The sequence below is a fragment of the Mesoplodon mirus genome, assembly GCF_964341445.2.
Source record: "Mesoplodon mirus genome assembly, chromosome: 18".
NCBI classification, from domain to species: Eukaryota; Metazoa; Chordata; class Mammalia; order Artiodactyla; family Ziphiidae; genus Mesoplodon; species Mesoplodon mirus.
The window spans coordinates 62797295-62818642 of record NC_138994.1 but is presented as its reverse complement, the minus strand read 5'-3'; the positions used below and the strand labels follow the sequence as shown (position 1 = coordinate 62818642).

The 21348-nt window shown below is 39.6% G+C and overlaps 2 protein-coding genes across 2 annotated transcripts in view; both read left to right on the top strand.

Annotated features, from left to right (window-relative positions):
- The window catches only part of PPM1E (protein phosphatase, Mg2+/Mn2+ dependent 1E), a 169226-nt gene that overhangs the window by 28142 nt on the left and 119736 nt on the right, over nt 1-21348 (top strand). The gene's annotated exons all lie outside the window — the stretch shown is intronic.
- LOC309793578 (ubiquitin-conjugating enzyme E2 D3-like) lies at nt 19929-21301 on the top strand. Its single transcript, XM_082604164.1, has one exon. The coding sequence runs from the start codon at nt 20110-20112 to the stop codon at nt 20551-20553; it is 444 nt and encodes a 147-aa protein (XP_082460290.1). The 5' UTR covers nt 19929-20109; the 3' UTR covers nt 20554-21301.

Below are 21348 nucleotides of genomic sequence, written 5' to 3'. Positions count from 1 at the left end.
ATGGTTTTTCTCCTTCAATTTGTTAATATGGTGTATCACGTTGATTGATTTGCGTATATTGAAGAATCCTTGCATTCCTGGAATAAACCCCACTTGATCATGGTGTATGATCCTTTTAATGTGCTGTTGGATTCTGTTTGCTAGTATTTTGTTGAGGATTTTTGCATCTATGTTCATCAGTGATATTGGCCTGTAGTTTTCTTTCTTTGTGACATCCTTGCCTGGTTTTGGTATCAAGGTGATGGTGGCCTCGTAGAATGAGTTTGGGAGTGTTCCTCCCTCTGCTATATTTTGGAAGAGTTTGAGAAGGATAGGTGTTAGCTCTTCTCTAAATGCTTGATAGAATTCGCCTGTGAAGCCATCTGGTCCTGGGCTTTTGTTTGTTGGAAGATTTTTTATCACAGTTTCAATTTCAGTGCTTGTGATTGGTCTGTTCATATTTTCTATTTCTTCCTGATTCAGTCTTGGCAGGTTGTGCATTCCTAAGAATTTGTCCATTTCTTCCAGGTTGTCCATTTTATTGGCATAGAGTTGCTTATAGTAATCTCTCATGATCTTTTGTATTTCTGCAGTGTCAGTTGTTACTTCTCCTTTTTCATTTCTAATTCTATTGATTTGAGTCTTCTCCCTTTTTTTCTTGATGAGTCTGGCTAATGGTTTATCAATTTTGTTTATCTTCTCAAAGAACCAGCTTTTAGTTTTATTGATCTTTGCTATCGTTTCCTTCATTTCTTTTTCATTTATTTCTGATCTGATTTTTATGATTTCTTTCCTTCTGCTAACTTTGGGATGTTTTTGTTCTTCTTTCTCTAATTGCTTTAGGTGTAAGGTTAGGTTGTTTATTCGAGATGTTTCCTGTTTCTTAAGGTGGGATTGTATTGCTATAAACTTCCCTCTTAGAACTGCTTTTGCTGCATCCCATAGGTTTTGGGTCGTCGTGTCTCCATTGTCATTTGTTTCTAGGTATTTTTTAATTTCCTCTTTGATTTCTTCAGTGACCACTTCGTTATTAAGTAGAGTATTGTTTATCCTCCATGTGTTTGTATTTTTTACAGCTCTTTTCCTGTAATTGATATCTAGTCTCATAGCATTGTGGTCGGAAAAGATACTTGATACAATTTCAATTTTCTTAAATTTACCAAGGCTTGATTTGTGACCCAAGATATGATCTATCCTGGAGAATGTTCCATGAGCACTTGAGAAAAATGTGTATTCTGTTGTTTTTGGATGGAATGTCCTATAAATATCAGTTAAGTCCATCTTGTTTAATGTATCATTTAAAGCTTGTGTTTCCTTATTTATTTTCATTTTGGATGATCTGTCCATTGGTGAAAGTGGGGTGTTAAAGTCCCCTACTATGAGTGTGTTACTGTCGATTTCTCCTTTTATGGCTGTTAGTATTTGCCTTATGTATTGAGGTGCTCCTGTGTTTGGTGCATAAATATTTACAATTGTTATATCTTCTTCTTGGATCGATCCCTTGATCATTATGTAGTGTCCTTCTTTGTCTCTTCTAGTAGTCTTTACTTTAAAGTCTATTTTGTCTGATATGAGAATTGCTACTCCAGCTTTCTTTTGATTTCCATTTGCATGGAATATCTTTTTCCATCCCCTTACTTTCAGTCTGTATGTGTCTCTAGGTCTGAAGTGGGTCTCTTGTAGACAGCATATATATGGGTCTTGTTTTTGTATCCATTCAGCCAATCTGTGTCTTTTGGTGGGAGCATTTAGTCCATTTACATTTAAGGTAATTATTGATATGTATGTTCCTGTTCCCATTTTCTTAATTGTTTTGGGTTCGTTATTGTAGGTCTTTTACTTCTGTTGTGTTTCTTGCCTAGAGAAGTTCCTTTAGCATTTGTTGTAAAGCTGGTTTGGTGGTGCTGAACTCTCTCAGCTTTTGCTTGTCTGTAAACGTTTTAATTTCTCCATCAAATCTGAATGAGATCCTTGCTGGGTAGAGTAATCTTGGTTGCAGGTTTTTCTCCTTCATCACTTTAATTATGTCCTGCCACTCCCTTCTGGCTTGTAGAGTTTCTGCTGAGAGATCAGCTGTTATCCTGATGGGGATTCCCTTGTGTGTTATTTGTTGTTTTTGCCTTGCTGCTTTTAATATGATTTCTTTGTGTTTAATTTTTGACAGTTTGATTAATATGTGTCTTGGCGTATTTCTCCTTGGATTTATTCTGTATGGGACTCTCTGTGCCTCCTGGACTTGATTAACTATTTCCTTTCCCATATTAGGGAAGTTTTCAACTATAATCTCTTCAAATATTTTCTCAGTCCCTTTCTTTTTCTCTTCTTCTTCTGGAACCCCTATAATTCGAATGTTGGTGCGTTTAATGTTGTCCCAGAGGTCTCTGAGACTGTCCTCTGTTCGTTTCATTCTTTTTTCTTTATTTTGCTCTGCAGCAGTTATTTCCACTATTTTATCTTCCACCTCACTTATCCGTTCTTCTGCCTCAGTTATTCTGCTATTGATCCCATCTAGAGTATTTTTTATTTCATGTATTGTGTTTTTAATCGATGCTTGATTCATCTTTAGTTCTTCTAGGTCCTTGTTAACTGTTTCTTGCATTTTGTCTATTCTATTTCCAAGATTTTGGATCTGGGAAATAGAATCTTGGATCATCTTTACCATCATTATTCTGAATTCTTTTTCAGGTAGACTGCCTATTACCTCTTCATTTGTTAGATCTGGTGGGTTTTTATCTTGCTCCTTCTCCTGCTGTGTGTTTTTCTGTCTTCTCATTTTGCTTATGTTACTGTGTTTGGGGTCTCCTTTTTGCAGGCTGCAGGTTCGTAGTTCCCGTTGTTTTTGGTGTTTGTCCCCCGTGGCTAAGGTTGGTTTAGTGGGTTGTGTAGGCTTCCTGGTGGAGGGGACTAGTGCCTGTGTTCTGGTGGATGAGGCTGGATCTTGTCTTTCTGGTGGGCAGGTCCACGTCTGGTGGTGTGTTTTGAGGTGTCTGCAGACTTTTTATGAGTTTAGGCCACCTCTCTGCTAATGGGTGGCGTTGTGTTCCTGTCTTGCTAGTTGTTTGGCTTAGGGTGTCCAGCACTGTAGCTTGCTGGTCGTTGAGTGAAGCTGGGTGCTGGTGTTGAGATGGAGATCTCTGGAAGATTTTTGCCGTTTGATATTATGTGGAGCTGGGAGGTCTCTTGTGGACCAGTGTCCTGAAGTTGGCTCTCCCACCTCAGAGGCACAGCACTAACTCCGGGCTCCTCAATTTGGGATGATGTGTTGTCTATTCATGTATTCCACAGATGCAGGGTACAACAAGTTGATTGTGGAGCTTTAATCCGCTGCTTCTGAGGCTGCTGGGAGAGGTTTCCCTTTCTCTTCTTTGTTCTCACAGCTCCTGGGTCTCAGCTTTGGATTTGGCCCCGCCTCTGCGTGTAGGTCGCCGGAGGGCGTCTGTTCTTCGCTCAGATAGGACAGGGTTAAAGGAGCAGCCTCTTCGGGGACTCTGGCTCACTCAGGCCGGGCGGGAGGGAGGGGCACGGAGTGCGGGGCGAGCCTGCAGCGGCAGAGGTCGGCGTGACGTTGCACCAGCCCGAGGCGCGCCGTGCGTTCTCCCAGGGAAGCCGCCCCTGGATCCCGGGACCCCGGCAGTGGCGGGCTGCACAGGCTCCCGGAAGGGCGGTGTGGGCAGTGACCTGCGCTCGCACACAGGCTTCTTGGCGGCGGCAGCAGCAGCCCCAGCGTCCCACGCCCGTCACTGGGCTCCGCGCTTTCAGTCGCGACTCGCGCCCGTCTGTGGAGCCCCTTTAAGCAGCGCTCTTAATCCCCTCTCCTCGCGCACCAGGAAACCAAGAGGGAAGAAAAAGTCTCTTGCCTCTTCGGCAGCTCCAGAGTTTTCCCGGACTCCCTGCTGGCTAGCTGTGGCTCATTAGCCCCCTTCAGGCTGAGTTCTCGCCGCCAGCCCCAGTCCTCTCCCTGCGCTCTGACCGAAGCCCGAGCCTCAGCTTCCAGCGCTGCGCGCCCCGGCGGGCGAGCAGACAAGCCTCTCGGGCTGGTGAGTGCCGCTCGGCACTGATCCTCTGTGTGGGGATCTCTCCGCTTTGCCCTACCCAGGTATGTGGGGAGTTTCTTGCCTTTTGGGAGGTCTGGGGTCTTCTGCCAGCGTTCAGTAGGTGTTCTGTAGGAGTTGTTCCACGTATAGCTGTATTTCTGGTGTATCCGTGGGGAGGAAGGTGATCTCCGCGTCTTACTCTTCCGCCATCTTACCCGGAAGTCAGGAAATCTTTATGTATTATGTTTATTAGCCTCTTGAGTATTATATGTTGTAAATGGCTTCTCCCAGTCTATAAATCATCTTTGAAACTTTATTATGGAATCTTTTTCTATATAGAAGTTTAACATTTTGTACTTGATCAAATCAGCTTTTTTTTTTTCTTTATGGATTCTGGGATTTGTATCATGTTTTAAAGGGTATAACTGACCTTCTCCACTTATTTTCTTATATTTTCCTCTATACTTATAGCTTTTCTTATTTATTCATTGAGAAATAATTTTTGTGTTTTTTGTATTACATTTGGCTACTTAAAGTTGATATAATTATTACTTCTGATAACTAAACAACTCATAATAAGGAAGATTAGTGAGTTTCTTTTTTGTGACTTAAAAAAAATTTTTTTTACATGTTTATTTTTATTCTTTTGGCTGCACTGTGCGACATGTGGCATCTTAGTTCCCTGACCAGGGATTGAACCCACGCCCCCTGCTTTGGAAGCACCAAGTCTTAACCACTGGACCACCAGGGAAGTCCCAATCAGTGAGTTTCTGAAGGGAGTTCTAATTTTGTTAAAATGCTTGAATTGATGGTAAATATAGTTGGTTTGAGCATGAATCTAAGCGTTATAAGGAGTTGGAGTAAGGGTAGATATTTTTTGGATAGGAAAACATTTGAACAAAAGTGCAGATTTCTCAGCAGGCTTCACAGCCAATCAAGTTCATTTGAAACATAACAGTAGGTTATTTGACAAATTGTTGCCTTGCTGACATTTTCTCTCTTAGACTATAAGGGGAAAATATTTATATATTTGTATGAGAAAAAATCTTGAAGGGTATACACCAAATTATTAGCAATGATTTTCTCTGATGGAGAGATTTCAGATATATTTAATTTTTTTTCTACTTACTGTGTTTTACATTTTTATCACTAAAAATGTTATTTGTTTAGGGACGTCCCTGGTAGCACAGTGGTTAAGAATCCGCCTGCCAATGCAGGGGACACGGGTTCGATCCCTGGTCTGGGAAGGTCCCACATGCTGTAGAACAACTAAGCCTGTGTGTCACAACTACTGAGCCTGCGCTCTAGAGCCCATGAGCCACAACTACTGAGGCCACATGCCACAACTGCTGAAGCCCACATGCCTAGAGCATGTGCTCCGCAACAAGAGAAGCCACCACAATGAGAAGCCCATGCACTGCATTGAAGAGTAGCCCCCGCTCACTGCAACTAGAGAAAGCCCGCGTGCAGCAACGAACACCCAATGCAATAAAAAAGAAAAATGTTACTAGTTTAGTAAAAATAATATAGCGGGGAGGTAAAGAATGCAATGAAGGATACTGCTACTCTGGATCTATTTATAGCCAATAAGGAAGAATTGCTTGGTGGATAGAAATGAAAGAAACCTTTGGAGACAACGTGACCATATCATTATATAGTTTGTTATAGCTGGGGTAGAGAATTCTAAAAGTGGTCACATATATACATACTCTAGATTGTAGGAATAAAACTTATAAAAAGTAAACAAAAATATATATTGTTATGACCTTATGATCTGAGACTAGGAAAGGTGGGAAGAACACAAAAATAATTGTAGAATTATACAATTACAGATTATAACGAGTTTTTTTGTTTGTTTGTTTTTTGTTTTTGCGGTACGCGGGCCTCTCTCTGTTGTGGCCTCTCCCGTTGCGGAGCACAGGCTCCAGACACGCAGGCTCAGCGGCCATGGCTCACGGGCCCAGCCACTCCGCGGCATGTGGGATCTTCCCGGACCGGGGCACGAACGTGCGTCCCCTGTATCGGCAGGCGGACTCTCAACCACTGCGCCACCAGGGAAGCCCTATAACGAGTTTTTTAAAAAGGCAAAAGCAAATAAAACTACTTTGACTCTACTTGGAGCAATCTTAGCTCAGGTTTTAAAAGGACATTTATAGAAGATGAATATATAAAAGTGACACAAACATTTAAGTGTGTCAGAAAAGCTAAAATCCGGAAATCACAGATGTGAGGAATATACTAAAGATAATTATAAAATCTTACAGTTATATTCAGAATCAATAATAAGGCAGATACATGCTTACTTAATATTAACAGCTCTTACTTGGTTTCCATATTTTCTGTCAAAGAGAACAATCTTTATGCTGTAACAACAACAAAAAATTACCTAGTAAAGGAGAATTAAAGTCCAGTATAGGTGAATTAATTAAGGAGGCATCTAAGTGCTCAATAGGACTTTTTTTCATAACCTGAACTAGTTACATCTGAGGATGCTGTGCATACTTGTAGGTGAGAAAGCTAAACTTTGAGGAATTATTGGGAATAGGAAGAATGGAAGTGAGCCACAGGTGAGGACATTGACAGCATGTTGATCAAATTCAGAAATGATACAAAGCTTGTTGGACTTTTATGTAAGAAATGAAAACTATTTGTAAGTCCATAGCAACAAGCACTTAACAGATTGGTTTAAATAAGAAATTTAGTATAACTAAATATATAATCCTGCATTTGGGTTAAAAGAAAAATGAGTTGAAGAATTGATGAAAAAGGATAAATAGCCTAGTGGGAGTGTTTATGACAAAGGGAATTTCCCTGTTGGTAAACTTAATATGAATAAACATACCCCATAAACATACACATTTTATACAGTTGCAGTCCTAATGTGCTAATTATATATATATTGCCTTTTTCACTTAGTACATGAATATAATACACACTTTCCATATTGCCGTATAGCTTTCCAAATTATTTGTTGTTGCCTAAATGGTCCATCTGCAGGCTCTTACATAATTTAATAAATCAGTCCCTTATTTTAGATATTAGGGTTTACTCTAATTTTTTATTACTTAAATAACATTGTAATGATAATCTTTGTGCATAACGTATTAGGCTACTGTTGGATAATTTCCTTAGATAACTTTCTGGAAGGATTTCTTCCAACAAATATTGAAAACCGACTAGAGACCAGCTATGTAACGGATCTGGGGAATCCTGGGTTCCATGTGTTGTTGTCGTCGTTGGCTCATTTAAGACAACAGTAGCAGCTGATACCTCTGACGGTGGTTCAGGCAATGTGCCAAATAGTTTGTGTGTGTCGTTATATTGAGTTATCCTACAAATTCTGCTAGATAAGGTATTCAAGGCCAAAGTTTGATAACTTGTCCAAAATTGTATAACTAATAAATGGCAAAAATGACATATAGGACTGTGTGGCTGCAAAACTGCACTGGCTCCCAGACTGGACATAAACAGTTATAATGGCAAGATTCTTACAGAGTAGGCTCTATTAGATTAGGTATTTTGTGCAGAAGTGAATACGCATGACCTGTTAAGTATGAATGCATTATTGGCCCAAGTGTTGTTGGTTTTTTCTTTGCGGTACGCAGGCCTCTCACTGTTGTGGCCTCTCCCGTTGCGGAGCACAGCCTCTGGACGCGCAGGCTCAGCGGCCATGGCTCACGGGCCCAGCCACTCCGTGGCATGTGGGATCTTCCCGGACCGGGGCACGAACCCGTGTCCCCTGCATCGGCAGGCAGACTCTCAACCACTGCGCCACCAGGGAAGCCCAATTTGCTTCTTTTTAACTAGAGTTAGTTGATCGGTTTTCATATTTTTAAGTAACATTTCAAAGAATATTCAATTTGTTTCTCCTCTAATTCCTTGCTGCTGTTAAGGAGGTGGACAGAGAAAAACTTTTCATATTCAAGAATATAATTGCAATGAATATATTCTTTATCAGTGGAGAATCTGGAGACTTTAGGCCTAGTCCTCTTCCTTTCTCTGCCTCTCAGTCTCTGGTGACATTAGCGGGGATTTAGGGCAAACAAATTGAACGTTCCTTTAAATGCTATTATGAAGACAAATCCTATCAGCTCAAGACTTAAGGTGAATTCAGTGAATTGGCCTTTAGATAAAATGATTTTTGGTAAATTTACTTTTGGCCAGTGACTCAGAGCTCACCTAACCAGCCAGATCAACTGAATTAATCCTAATGATGACATGGCAGATGCTTCAGGTATATTATTTTCATATCCTCAAGATTGAGAATTTTCATGATGACAGATCACAAAATGGGCTATGAAACTTAACATGAGCGATGGCCTAGTAAAAGCAATTAGATGACCTTTTCTATCTTTTGCGATGATAGACTTCTACACCTTGAGCCTCTCACTCTCACTGGAGCTCAAGCCCACATTTCTAAGAGAACATAGGAAGCACAGTCACTTTTCTTTTCAGTACACCCAAATCAAGATTCTGCCTCTTTCCTCACCAAATAGCACCTCTTTAGAATTTCTAAAGACTCAGTCATCTCATTCTTTTCCATCCCCACTTCTATTCAGTTATTCCCCGCTTTCATTCTGTCATTTTTTTGGAAATGTCTCAGAGTCTCTATTCTTATTGCAACCACCTTAGTTCAGGTCTTCACTTTTATGCCTTTTAGTTTTCCTGCTTACATCCTTCTCTCTGGTAGTAGGTTAAATTTACACTGCTTTCATCATGTCTCTCTCTGAGGTAATCCCAGGAACTCTGCAAAATTCACTAGCTACCCTCTCCGTCTCAGTGTGTAGGATGTTTTATCAGAAGAGCGATGACCCAGTAGTGCTTTTCTTGTTAACTTGACATCTACCTGCTGTCTGAACAAAAGGCATCTTATGCTCATTTTTTCTACTTAGATGACTTCTAGATGTGATCCTTTGCATGGTACTTGTGGTCCTAGCCTATTCCCTTCTCCTGGTGTGATACACAAGAACTCTGTTGCCTATTTCAGACATTCAACAAGCATTTGATTTTTATCTAATTCCATGCTCTCAATTTATCAAGTAATCTATTTTCTCAGGCTTCAGTTAGATATCATTAAGATCTCTTCCCTGACCACTGCCACCATCACCCCCACCCCCTCAAGACTGGGTGAGATATCTCACCCATGTTCAGTACAGTATGTATCTCACTATTTTGAAAGAGCTAGTTTTTTCTTTCAGATAAAATTGACATATAACAGTTTCAGATGGACAGTGTAATTCAGTGTTTGTATATATTGAAAACTGATGGCGGTAAGTCTAGTTAACATCCATCACCATACGTAATTACAATTTCTTTTTCTTGCAGTGCGAACTTTTAAGATCTACTCTCTCAACAATTTTGAAATATACAGTATGGTACCAGTACAGTCGCCATGCTGTGCATCACATCCCTCGACTTTATTTTATAACTGGAAGTGTGCACCTTTGACTCCTTTCACCCACTTCTTCCACCCTCGCCCCCAGCCTCTGGCAAGCGCCAAATCTTTTATGAGAGTTCGGCTTTTAATTTTTTTTTAGATTTCACGTAAAAGTGAGATCATATGATATTTGTCTTTGTCTGGCTTATTTCACTTAACATAATGCCCTCAAGGTCCATTAATATCGTTGCAAATGGCAATATTCCTTCTTTTTTATGGCTGAATAGCACTCCATTGTGTGTGTGTGTGTATATAAATATATATATATATATATACACACACACACACCACATTTTCTTTATCCATTCATCCATCGATGAACACTTAGGTTGCTATCATGTCTTGGCTATTGTAAATCATGCTGCAGTGAACATGAGGGTGCAGATATCTTTTTTTTTTTTTTTTTTTTTTTTTTTTTCTTTTTGCGGTATGCGGGCCTCTCACTGTTGTGGCCTCTCCCGTTGCGGAGCACAGGCTCCGGATGCGCAGGCCCAGCGGCTCACGGGCCCAGCCGCTCTGCGGCACATGGGATCCTCCCAGACCGGGGCACAAACCCGTATCCCCTGCATCGGCAGGCGGACTCTCAACCACTGCGCCACCAGGGAGGCCCCAGATATCTTTTTGAGTTAGTGTGTTCATTTATGGACGTTCCATTTTTATTTTTTTGAGGAACCTCCATGCTGTTTTCCACAGTGGCTCTACCAATTTGCACTCCCGCCAACAGTGCACAGGAGTTCCTTTTTCTTCACATCCTTGCCAACACTTGTTATTTATTGTCTTTTAGGTAATAGCCATTCCAACAAGTATAATATCTCATTGTGGTTTTGATTTGCATTTCCCTGATGATTAGTGATGTTGAGCATTTTTTCATGTACCTGTTGACCATCTGTATGTCTTCTTTGCAAAAATGTCTAAGATCCTCTACCCATTTTAAAAATCCCATTGTTTTTTTTTGCTATTGAGTTGTATGAGTTCTTTATATGTTTTGGAATATGAACACCTTGTCAGATACGTGGTTTGAAAATACAGTAGTTTGCCTTTTCATTTTGTTGCTGTGCAGAAGATTTTTAGTTTGATGTAGTGCCACGTGTTTATTTTTGCTTTCGTTGCCTTTGCTTTTGGTATCAGATCCAAAAAATCATTGCCACGACCAATGCCAAGGAACTTACTGCCTATGTTTTCTTCTAGGAGTTTTATGGTTTCAGGTCTTATGTTCAAGTCTTAATCCATTTTGAGTTAATTTCTAAGTATGGTATAAGATAATGGTCCAGTTTCACAGTTTTGTTTTGTTTTTTTTAAGTTTTTCCCTTAAAAGAATTTTTTTTCCAAATTTTTTGGCTGCACCATGCAACATGTGGGATCTTAGTTCCCTGACCAGGGATCGAACCCACACCCCCTGCATTGGAAGCATGGAGTCTTTAACCACTGGACCGCCAGGGAAGTCCCAGTTTCAGAGTTTTGTTTGTTTGTTTTTATCTTTGCCACCAGAAAGTAAAGTTCTTGAGGGCAGGCACTACGGAATTTTCACTCTAGCACAATGTGTGGCAGTTCTTGTGTACTTGTGAAACTGTTATTGAATCAATGAATTAATTCAGCAAACATTTACTGAGGACTCAACTATGTGACAAACACGGTGATGTACATGTCATTGAAAAAGGCAGATCTGGTTTCTGCCTTTATGATCTGGTAGGAAAGGCAAATGCTAAACAAATGGCCAATTAGGGTAGTCTGGTAGACACCATCAATTCCTTCCCTTTATATCCATGCATACTATTTTTCATGTCGAGAAGTAGAGTCTAGTTCTCCTCACCTTGAGTCTGAACTGGCCTCAATTCCTTGACCAAAACAATGTGGCAGAAGTGGTGTTTTGGAACTTTTGAGACCAAGTCTTCAGAAGCCATGCAGTTTCTACTTGGGTCTCTTAGAATGTTTTCTCTTGGAATGATCCCTCTCAAAACCCAGCCACTATATTGTGAGAAACTGAAGCCACGTTTTGTGTAGGTACTCAGTCCTAGCTGAGCTTTGATAACATCAACTTGCCATGTGAGAGAGCCCTCTTGGACAGCTAGTCCAGCTGAGCCTTTAGATGACTTCATTCTCCAGGACCATCTGGCTTACAACCACTTGTGAGAAGGTCAGGTGAGAACTACACAGACTCTTGAAAGAGAATGAATTGTTTAAAGCAGCTAAATTTAGGGATGGACATGAACAGGAATAAAGGGAAAACCTAATTTAGATGATCAGAGAAGCCAACCTATAATTGTTTAACAATGTTTTGTCTTTTCTGCTCAGCTATACATTTAATGAAGGCAGAGACTATATCTGTCCTGTTCTTAACTGTATCCCCAGTACATAGCATATATGCTTAATATCTGCTGAAGTAATGGTGAAGAACTTTTACTAGATTCTCAAAGTAGTTTATAACTACAAAAAGGTTAAATTTACTTCATTAGCAGAAAAACATTCCTCCTTGCCCATCTTATATAGCAATGCTTCATTCTATTCAAGCACAAAATTCCAGGTTTTCTGGACTGACTAAATACCCTACACCCAGGACTCAGGTGATTGGGGCATTATTTTGCTTCCAGAGATTATGGCTGAGCACTAGGCCTTTGAACAACTTTGGGAACTTAATCATGATGGGGCACATCACATACATAGATGAGGTTAGGCAGATGATGAGAGGGACTGATGCCAAGGAGCACAGAAGTGGGCCTACTTTCTGGAAGAAGACTAAGGCTCAGATGAAGTCTGTTATTCTATCAATATCCTCTGTAACCCTTACCTATTTTATTTTCTATTATTCCCCACATGAACTGTCTGCCTAATTTCATTTTAGTATGGTCCAGGAAGTAATTCTTTACTCAGGTTTTACTTAACATTGCTTCTTCCTCACACGCCATTCTTATTCCTACCTTTGTGTCTTTCTTTGCATGTGTCTTTCCCCTTCCCTTGATTAGCCTTTCCTCTCCTTTCTGCTTATATATATCTTTTGGGAGCTATTTTAAGTCTACTTTCTCTCTGAAAAGTTCCTGGAAGATTCCAATTTAAGTATATCTCTCTTCCCTGAGATTTTTTTTTTTACTTTACATGAAGTTTACTACCTTTTAAAAAAAATTAATTTGTTTATTTATCTTTGGCTGTGTTGGGTCTTCGTTGCTGCGTGTGGGCTTTCTTTAGTTGAGGCGAGCGGGGGCTACTCTTCATTGCGGTGGCTTGTTGCAGAGCACAGGCTCTAGGTGCACAGGCTTCAGTAGTTGTGGTGTGCAGGCTCAGTAGTTGTGGCTCACAGGCTCTAGAGTGCAGGCTCAGTAGTTGTGGTGCATGGGCTTAGTTGCTTCGTGGCATGTGGGACCTTCCCAGACCAGGGCTTGAACCCGTGTCCCCTCCATTGGCAGGCGGATTCTTAACCACTGCACCACCAGGGAAGCCCTAGCATTTCTTATAGTGCTGCAGAAACAAATTCTCTCAGTTTTCAAAATTTATCTAACCATTTTCTAGTTCTTTTGTCATTATTGAAAGATACTGTCACTGGAGATTAATTATGGGTTAGCAGGGCTGTTGTTTTTTTTCTTATATTACTTTAAGGATGTCATTTCATTGTCTTCTCAGCTAAATTGTGTGATTTTTTTCTGGCAGGTTTTAAGAGTTTCTCATCATATTTGATTTTCTTCAGGTTGACTGTGATGTGCCTTGATATGGTTATCTATGTATTTCCTCCTATTTGGGGTTCACTGAGCTTTTGAATTTGAAAATTTATGTCTTTCCAAAATTTGGGAAATTTTTGGTCATTATTTCTTCAAATGTATTTCTGCCTCATCCCTGTTTTCTCTTTTTGAGATACTAATTAGGTTTTATACCTTTTGTTATTAGCCCGCCAGTGACTGAGGATATGCCCTCTGACTTCCTGTTTTATTTTCTTATTCCTACAAAAACATTTCTCAGACTAGATTTAATTCTCAGTTAGCCAGATTTTAGTGAATTATCCATATAGTTTATCAGTATTTTATAGATCTTTGGAAGACATGGAAGTAGTAAGAGAAGGAAGATGGCATTTCAAGTGCATAAAAATAGTTTTGACTTCACATGTTGTGATTCACTTGTTTCATTATTGTAATAAATTTGATTGAACTTTTAAAGATAGGCTATCTGTTTTTTACAGTTTCCAAATATTATAATCAGGTATAATAGTTCTTTGATACTCAAAAATTGTTTGAGAAAATATTAGTTAAAATGTACCCTGTTGGGCTTCCCTGGTGGCGCAGTGGTTGGGAGTCCGCCTGCCGATGCAGGGGACACGGGTTCGTGCCCCGGTCCGGGAAGATCCCACACGCCGCGGAGCGGCTGGTCCAGTGAGCCATGGCCACTGAGCCTGCGTGTCTGGAGCCTGTGCTCTGCAACGGGAGAGGCCACAACAGTGAGAGGCCCGCGTACTGCAAAAAAAAAAAAAAAATTAAAAAAAAAAAAAATGTACCCTGTTACAGAATCTTTTTCCTGTTGCTCTCAAATGGTGCCATTATCCTCATAGACATACATAGGTCCACTTGTGTGTACTGATATCATGTTATCCCAGATATTCTGTGATAATTTGTGACTTCACCAAAATAGCCCTGAGTGGGAGGAAAATTAACATACGACTAGTGTTATAGGTATCAGAAAACAAACCACTCTCAGTTTCTGACTGTTAAGGATCTGGAAATATTTGTTTCTTTTAATATGAAGAAAGCAAATTTGCTGTCCTTGCGTCTATGTAAAATCGTTGCACCTGTAAGAACAGGTATTCTAAAGGTATATGATTTATTAAAATATGGATCCAGAGAAGTTCTGGTAACTTTTTAGGGTGAGGCTCAGATTGTTCTGTTCATATATATTAATATATTGATTTTGATGTAGTCTTTTTATAAAAACAAGTTCAACTTGTTAAACAAGAGGTATGGCTCATATGATCCCATTCACTAAGAAGTATGACACAGATTATGGTGTTTTAGACTTATGAAACTAAATAAGTGTTAGAAAAGGATTCTTTTTTTAAAAAAATAAATTTATTTTTGGCTGTGTTGAGTCTTTGTTGCTGCGCATGGGCTTTTCTCTAGTTGAGGCTAGTGGGGGCTACTCTTCATTGCAGTGCACGGGCTTCTCATTGTGGTAGCTCCTCTTGTTGCGGATAGGCTCCAGGCGTGCGGGCTTCAGTAGTTGTGGCACTCGGGCTCAGTAGTTGTGGCTCACAGGCTGTAGAGCGCAGGCTCAGTAGTTGTGGTGCATGGACTTAGTTGCTCCGCAACATGTGGGATCTTCCCAGACCAGGGATCGAACCCGTGTTCCCGGCATTGGCAGGCGGATTCTTCACCACTGCACCACCAGGGAGGTCCCAAGGATTCATTTTTTTTTCAACGTTATATTCTCTTCTACATTCTGTCAGGTACACAGAAAGTACCTGACTTTCTGTGTAATGTGTATGTTTTGGACTCTGCAAAGGCAACAGCATAGGTATGAAGGAAGAGTCGTTTTATAGCTTAGGATGAGAACTGATAATTAATTTTTAATGTATTGACTTTGATTTTCAATGAATAAGTTGAGTTCAGATACTCAGTACTTATACTATTACATTTTTTTCCGTATTCATTATCTTATTTCATACTGGCTTGTCTTCCCATCTATGGAAGGGTCAACAGGATCCCAAATTGTGGTTTTATGAAGGAAAATAATAATTATGTGTAATATGAACAAAATATTTACCAGTATTAGTGTTAAGTCCTCTTTTCTAGCAGGTATGTAAAGAAAATGCTATACAAAAATGTAAAATTATTCTCCCCTTTGGAAAGTTAGTCCTCACTAATTATTATTTACATACGAAAAAGGTAGAATTTAAAACACATAGGACACGTATTCAGTAAAAAAAAAAAAAAAAAAAACTATTTAAATCAAGACCATTTTTTCATATGTTTTTTTGTTTCAAACCCCTAAGTACTAAATGTAATAATTTTTTTTTTCTTTTCTTTTTTTTTTTTTTTTCTTTTTGCGGTATGCGGGCCTCTCACTGCTGTGGCCTCCCCCGTTGCGGAGCACAGGCTCCGGACACGCAGGCCCAGCGGCCATGGCTCACGGGCCCAGCCGCTCCGCGGCATATGGGATCCTCCCAGACCGGGGCACGAACCCGTATCCCCTGCATCGGCAGGCGGACTCTCAACCACTGCGCCACCAGGGAGGCCCTAAATGTAATAATTTTTGACAGCGGCAGTTCATGTGTTAAGTTTTGGAGTTTAGAAATATTATTCACTAACCATGAGTTAGCGAATCTCAGCAAGGAGTCATCTAGGTAAGAAGAATGCCATTTCTGTAAGAAAGATGCATTTAATCTAGTGATACTCTATGATGTCAAATGGTATAAAACATTTATTAAGCTGTGTAATAGATAGGACTCAGTTCTACTATATCCCTGGAGTTCTAATAAATTTTTAACAAGGAAAAGTAGGAAAACCAGGGGTGTCTTCCCTTCTACAGTGCCCTAGGCATTTTTCTATCTTTGAGAAAGCCAGAAAAACATGGGCTAACTTTTCAAATCTTACATTATAATGTTAAGTCAGATTCTGGTATGTCTAGGGGATCTCAGGTACTAGTTCCATAGCGCTAGAGAATTTCTCTTGCTTTGGTTTGTCTTTTTTCTTTCTTTGTTTGTTTATTTAAGACGTTGTGTGTGTCTAGTTTTAAAACTTTTAGTCTGTTCAGAGTTTCCTTTGTGTTTCCATAGCCACCAGGAGGAAATATTAGATAGTGATGAGCCATTTTAATGGAATAACCATGAATAATCATGAACAAGAGCCTAATGTCAGATAGACCTAGGCCAGCTCTGCCAAGTTAGCATTGGACCAGTTAGCTAACTTCTTTAAGCCTCAGTTTCTTCATCTGTGAAATAGTGGTAGGATTATTGTGAGCATCAAGTGATCAAATTATATGCAAAGTACCTAGCACAGTGCCTGGCATATGGCAAGTTCTTCTTATTATTAAAGATTTAAAATATACCATACTTTATTAGTACTAAACTAAACATAAGAGAGTTTCTGTGTTAATTTTTAAAATTAGCTCAATTAATGGTTTTCAGTTTTGTTTCTGTGCTTCATGTTAATAAAACACAGAGAATGTAAAAAAATGTAAAGATAATTCTAGTGATGTTCTTAATGATTCAAAGATGATGCTTTTGTCATTTATATATGTATGCATGGTTAGAGCAAGATGAATTGTTCATACCAAGCAGGGAGAATTTTTCTATAAATTGGTCAAGGAACGTGCCACCTGATAGGACATTAGAGGAAACATAAATTGGTAAGACTTACTACATATCAAGTGCTTTATATATACTCTGTCTTGTTTAACTTCTTTAACAGCCCTCTGAAACTAGGAAGTATTTCAGTTTTGCAGGTAAGCAAACAGGCTTCAGGAATTAAAATAACTTGTTAAGGTCACGCAGCTTGTAGCGTCAGAATTGGGATTCATACCAATCGACTGCAAGATCCATGTTCTTTATTACTATCATTTTGCTGAGAAAATTAATAGGATCAGAAATGTAAACTATGTAGAAAAGAGGCTAAGATGGGAACAGTTCGTTGACAGTAAAGGGATTTAGTTGAAAGAGTAATTAGATCCCTTTTCTAACTAATAAATGGTAAAAAATATGATGGGAAAAAACTCAGTGTGTGAGAGTTTTTAGCTTTCTGCTCTTCCTCTGTGTGTTAAGGACAGTTCTGCCTTTGCTAATTCAATTTCCTCCATTTTCCCCTCCCTCCAAGGAGGGCTTAGCATTTGTCAGACTAGGTCTTTGGTGATTTGTAATGTAGAATTGAGAGACAGGGATGAGGTAGAGGGAATATGACAGTAGCCACTGCAGGATAGTCTAAGCGTATTATTCCATGTTTTCTGCTTTGTACCTTGTCATGGTTGCATTAAAAAAAAAAACTTTTGGGGACTTCCCTGGTGGTCCAGTGGTTAAGACCCCATGCTTCTACTGCAGGGGTTGCAGGTTCGAGCCCTGGTCTGGGAACTAAGATCCCACATGCCACATGGCCAAAAAATTAAAAGTTAAAAATAAGTAAGTTAATTAATACATAAAAGAGAAGCTTTCAGTGGAGTTCTTCACATCTCACAGTGAACACTAGTACCTCCTACTTGTAGTGTTAGAAAATGTTTTATGTTGATAATACTCGAACTTAGATATTTGAGTTTACTATGTTTTCTCTCTACTTTTGTATATGTTTGACATTTTCTATAATAAAGAAAATGTCTTAGTGATCATACTTGATTGTTAGGATCCTTCTGTAATCCTGGAATGTCTGAACTATATCTTGTATATTGTGGTATATATATATATATATATATATATATATATATATATATGTCTCTTTTTTTTGCGGTACGTGGGCCTCTCACTGTTGTGGCCTCTCCTGTTGCGGAGCACAGGCTCCGGACGTGCAGGCTCAGCGGCCATGGCTCACGGGCCTAGCCGCTCTGCGGCATGTGGGATCTTCCCGGACCGGGGCACGAACCTGTGTCCCCTGCATCGGTAGGCGGACTCTCAACCACTGCGCCACCAGGGAAGCCCTGTTGTATCATTTTGAGCGCCTTACATGTAGTAGCCACTCAATAAATAAACATCTGAGTTGAACCGAATATAATATTTTGTTGCTCAATTTTTAAAAATTTTATTTATTTATTATTCTTGGCTGCGTTGGGTCTTCGTTGCTGTGTGTGGGCTTTCTCTAGTTGCGGAAAGCAGGGGCTACTCTTCGTTGCAGTGCACGGACTTCTTATTGCGGTGGCTTTTCTTGTTGTGGAGCGTGGGCTCTAAGCGCGTGGGCTTCAGTAGTTGTGGCACGCGGGCTCAGTAGTTGTGGCTTGAAGGCTCTAGAGCGCAGTCTCAGTAGTTGTGGCACACGGGCTTAGTTGCTCCGTGGCATATGGGATCTTCCCGGACCAGGGATCAAACCCATGTCCCTTGCATTGGCAGGAGGATTCTTAACCACTGCGCCACCAGGGAAGTCCTGTTGCTCAATTTTAAATGTAATGAATATTTAAGCAGTGGTTGATATATAAAGTAAAAATGGGCTTTTTGGTTAATACTGTTAAGGTGAGAAAATGTTCTGAAATTAGATAGTGGTGATGTTTGCAGAACTCTGTGAATATACTAAAACATTGAATTTTGAATACTTTAAATGAGTACGTTTTATAGTGTGTGAATTATATCCCAATTTAAAAAAAGAATATAAAAATATGCAGAGACAAGATGTAAACTCGGAGAAGATAGTTGTAACACATATAACTGATAAAGGAAAGAACTCCCACAAATCAATAAGGAAAGACAACTCTATAGATAAATAGACAAATTACAGGAACAGGCACATCACAAAGAGGAAGCAAGAGTAGCCAAGAAATACTAAAAAGATGCTCACCCTCATTAGAGATCAAAGAAATGCAAGTGGTAAATTCAATGAAACAAAATTTTTACACTTACCAGATTTGTAGAAATTAGAGTTGGATCATCCCAAGTATTGACAAAGATGTAGAGGGGCAAGAAGGCTTATATGTTGCTGGTGGGAATGTTAACTGGTACAGTCACTTCTGAAAATATTTTGGTAGTATCTGGTACAATGGAAGACGCACATGTCCTTTGATCCAGCCATTCTCCTCCTAGGGGTATGTGTCTGTGTGTGTTTGTATACACACCTATGTATGTGTATTCTGTCCTGTCCCCAGTGATCTGTAATGCCACCTGTATCGAGTCTTCACATTTTCACGGGCCTATTTCTGGGATTTCTATTATTTTAAATGTGTTTGTTTATCTATGCACCAATTTTGTTCTGGCTTAATTACTGTAGTTTTAAAATAAGCCTTAACATCTAGGAGGGTCACCTTCTTCGGAAGCGTTCTTCAGGAATGTTTTGGCTATTCATGGTCCTTTGCTCTTCCGTATAAACCTTAGGATCAGCTTGCAAGTCTTATGAGAAGTCCTGCTGGATTGTTATTGAACTTATATTTAATTACTTTGAATTTATGGGTCCTTTTGAAAAGAATTTTCATGAAGATAATATCTTTCTCCATTTATTTAGGGCTTTAGTGTCTTTCAATCAAATTTTATAATTTTCTTTATAAAGATCTCATACTCTTTTGTTAGATTTATTTTTAGGGGTGTGTGTGTTGGAGAGAGAGAGAGAGAATAATGTCAGTTTAAAAAGCAGCTTTATTGAGGTATAGTTTACATTCCATAAAATTCACCCATTTTAAGTGTATAGTACAGTGCTTTTAAGGAAATTTTCAGTTGTGCAGCCATCATCGCAATCTAATTTTAGAACATTTTCATCACCTCAGAAAGAAACCTTGTACCCACTGGCACTCTGTACCCACCCCTGGCCCCAGGCAACTACTAATCTGGTAAACACACGAAAAAATCTATTTATTATGGACATTTAAAAATAAATACACACACAGCTCCTGTTAGACAGCCACGAGATTCTCGCGAGATTCGCCTCCTCAATACCAAGCGCCTGTGTCTGGCAGAGCCGGTGTGAGACCAAGAGACAATCCTTCCCAGCCGCCGGGATAATCAAGAGTTTTGGCCGGAACTTTGAACACACACCGAGATACTGAGGAGCCAGACGAAAAGCACAGACTATGGCGCTGAAACGGATTAATAAGGAACTTAGTGATTTGGCCCGTGACCCTCCAGCACAATGTTCTGCAGGTCCAGTTGGGGATGATATGTTTCATTGGCAAGCCACAATTATGGGACCTAATGACAGCCCATATCAAGGCGGTGTATTCTTTTTGACAATTCATTTTCCTACAGACTACCCCTTCAAACCACCTAAGGTTGCATTTACAACAAGAATTTATCATCCAAATATTAACAGTAATGGCAGCATTTGTCTCGATATTCTAAGATCACAGTGGTCTCCTGCTTTAACTATTTCTAAAGTTCTTTTATCCATTTGTTCACTGCTATGTGATCCAAACCCAGATGACCCCCTAGTGCCAGAGATTGCACAGATCTATAAAACAGACAGAGATAAGTACAACAGAATATCTCGGGAATGGACTCAGAAGTATGCCATGTGATGCTACCTTAAAGTCAGAATAACCTGCATTATAGCTGGAGTAAACTTTAAATTACTGTTCCTTTTTTGATTTTCTTATCCGGCTGCTCCCCTATCAGACCTCATCTTTTTTAATTTTATTTTTTGTTTACCTCCCTCCATTCATTCACATGCTCATCTGAGAAGACTTAAGTTCTTCCAGCTTTGGACAATAACTGCTTTTAGAAACTGTAAAGTAGTTACAAGAGAACAGTTGCCCAAGATTCAGAATTTTTTAAAAAATGGAGCATGTGTATTATGTGGCCAATGTCTTTACTCTAACTTGGTTATGAGACTAAAACCATTCTTCACTGCTCTAACATGCTGAAGAATCATCAGAGGGGGAGGGAGATGGATGCTCAGTTGCCACATCAAAGGAAGCAGCATTATTCTAGCAGCATCCATCTTGTGTAAGCCTTTCACTGTTAGAGATTTGAGGTTACATGATATACTTTATGCTCATAACTGATGTGGCTGGAGAATTGGTATTGAATTTATAGCATCAGCAGAACAGAAAATGTGATGTATTTTATGCATGTCAATAAAGGAATGACCTGTTCTTGTTCTACAGAGAATGGAAATTGGAAGTCAAACACCCTTTGTATTCCAAAATAGGGTCTCAAACATTTTGTAATTTTCATTTAAATTGTTAGGAGGCTTGGAGCTATTAGTTAATCTATCTTCCAATACACTGTTTAATATAGCACTGAATAAATGATGCAAGTTGTCAATGGATGAGTGATCAACTAATAGCTCTGCTAGTAATTGATTTATTTTT

What these genes read in the sequence shown, in the direction of transcription:
- LOC309793578 (XM_082604164.1), top strand. Translation starts at nt 20,110, where the DNA reads ATGGCGCTGAAACGGATTAATAAGGAACTTAGTGATTTGGCCCGTGAC.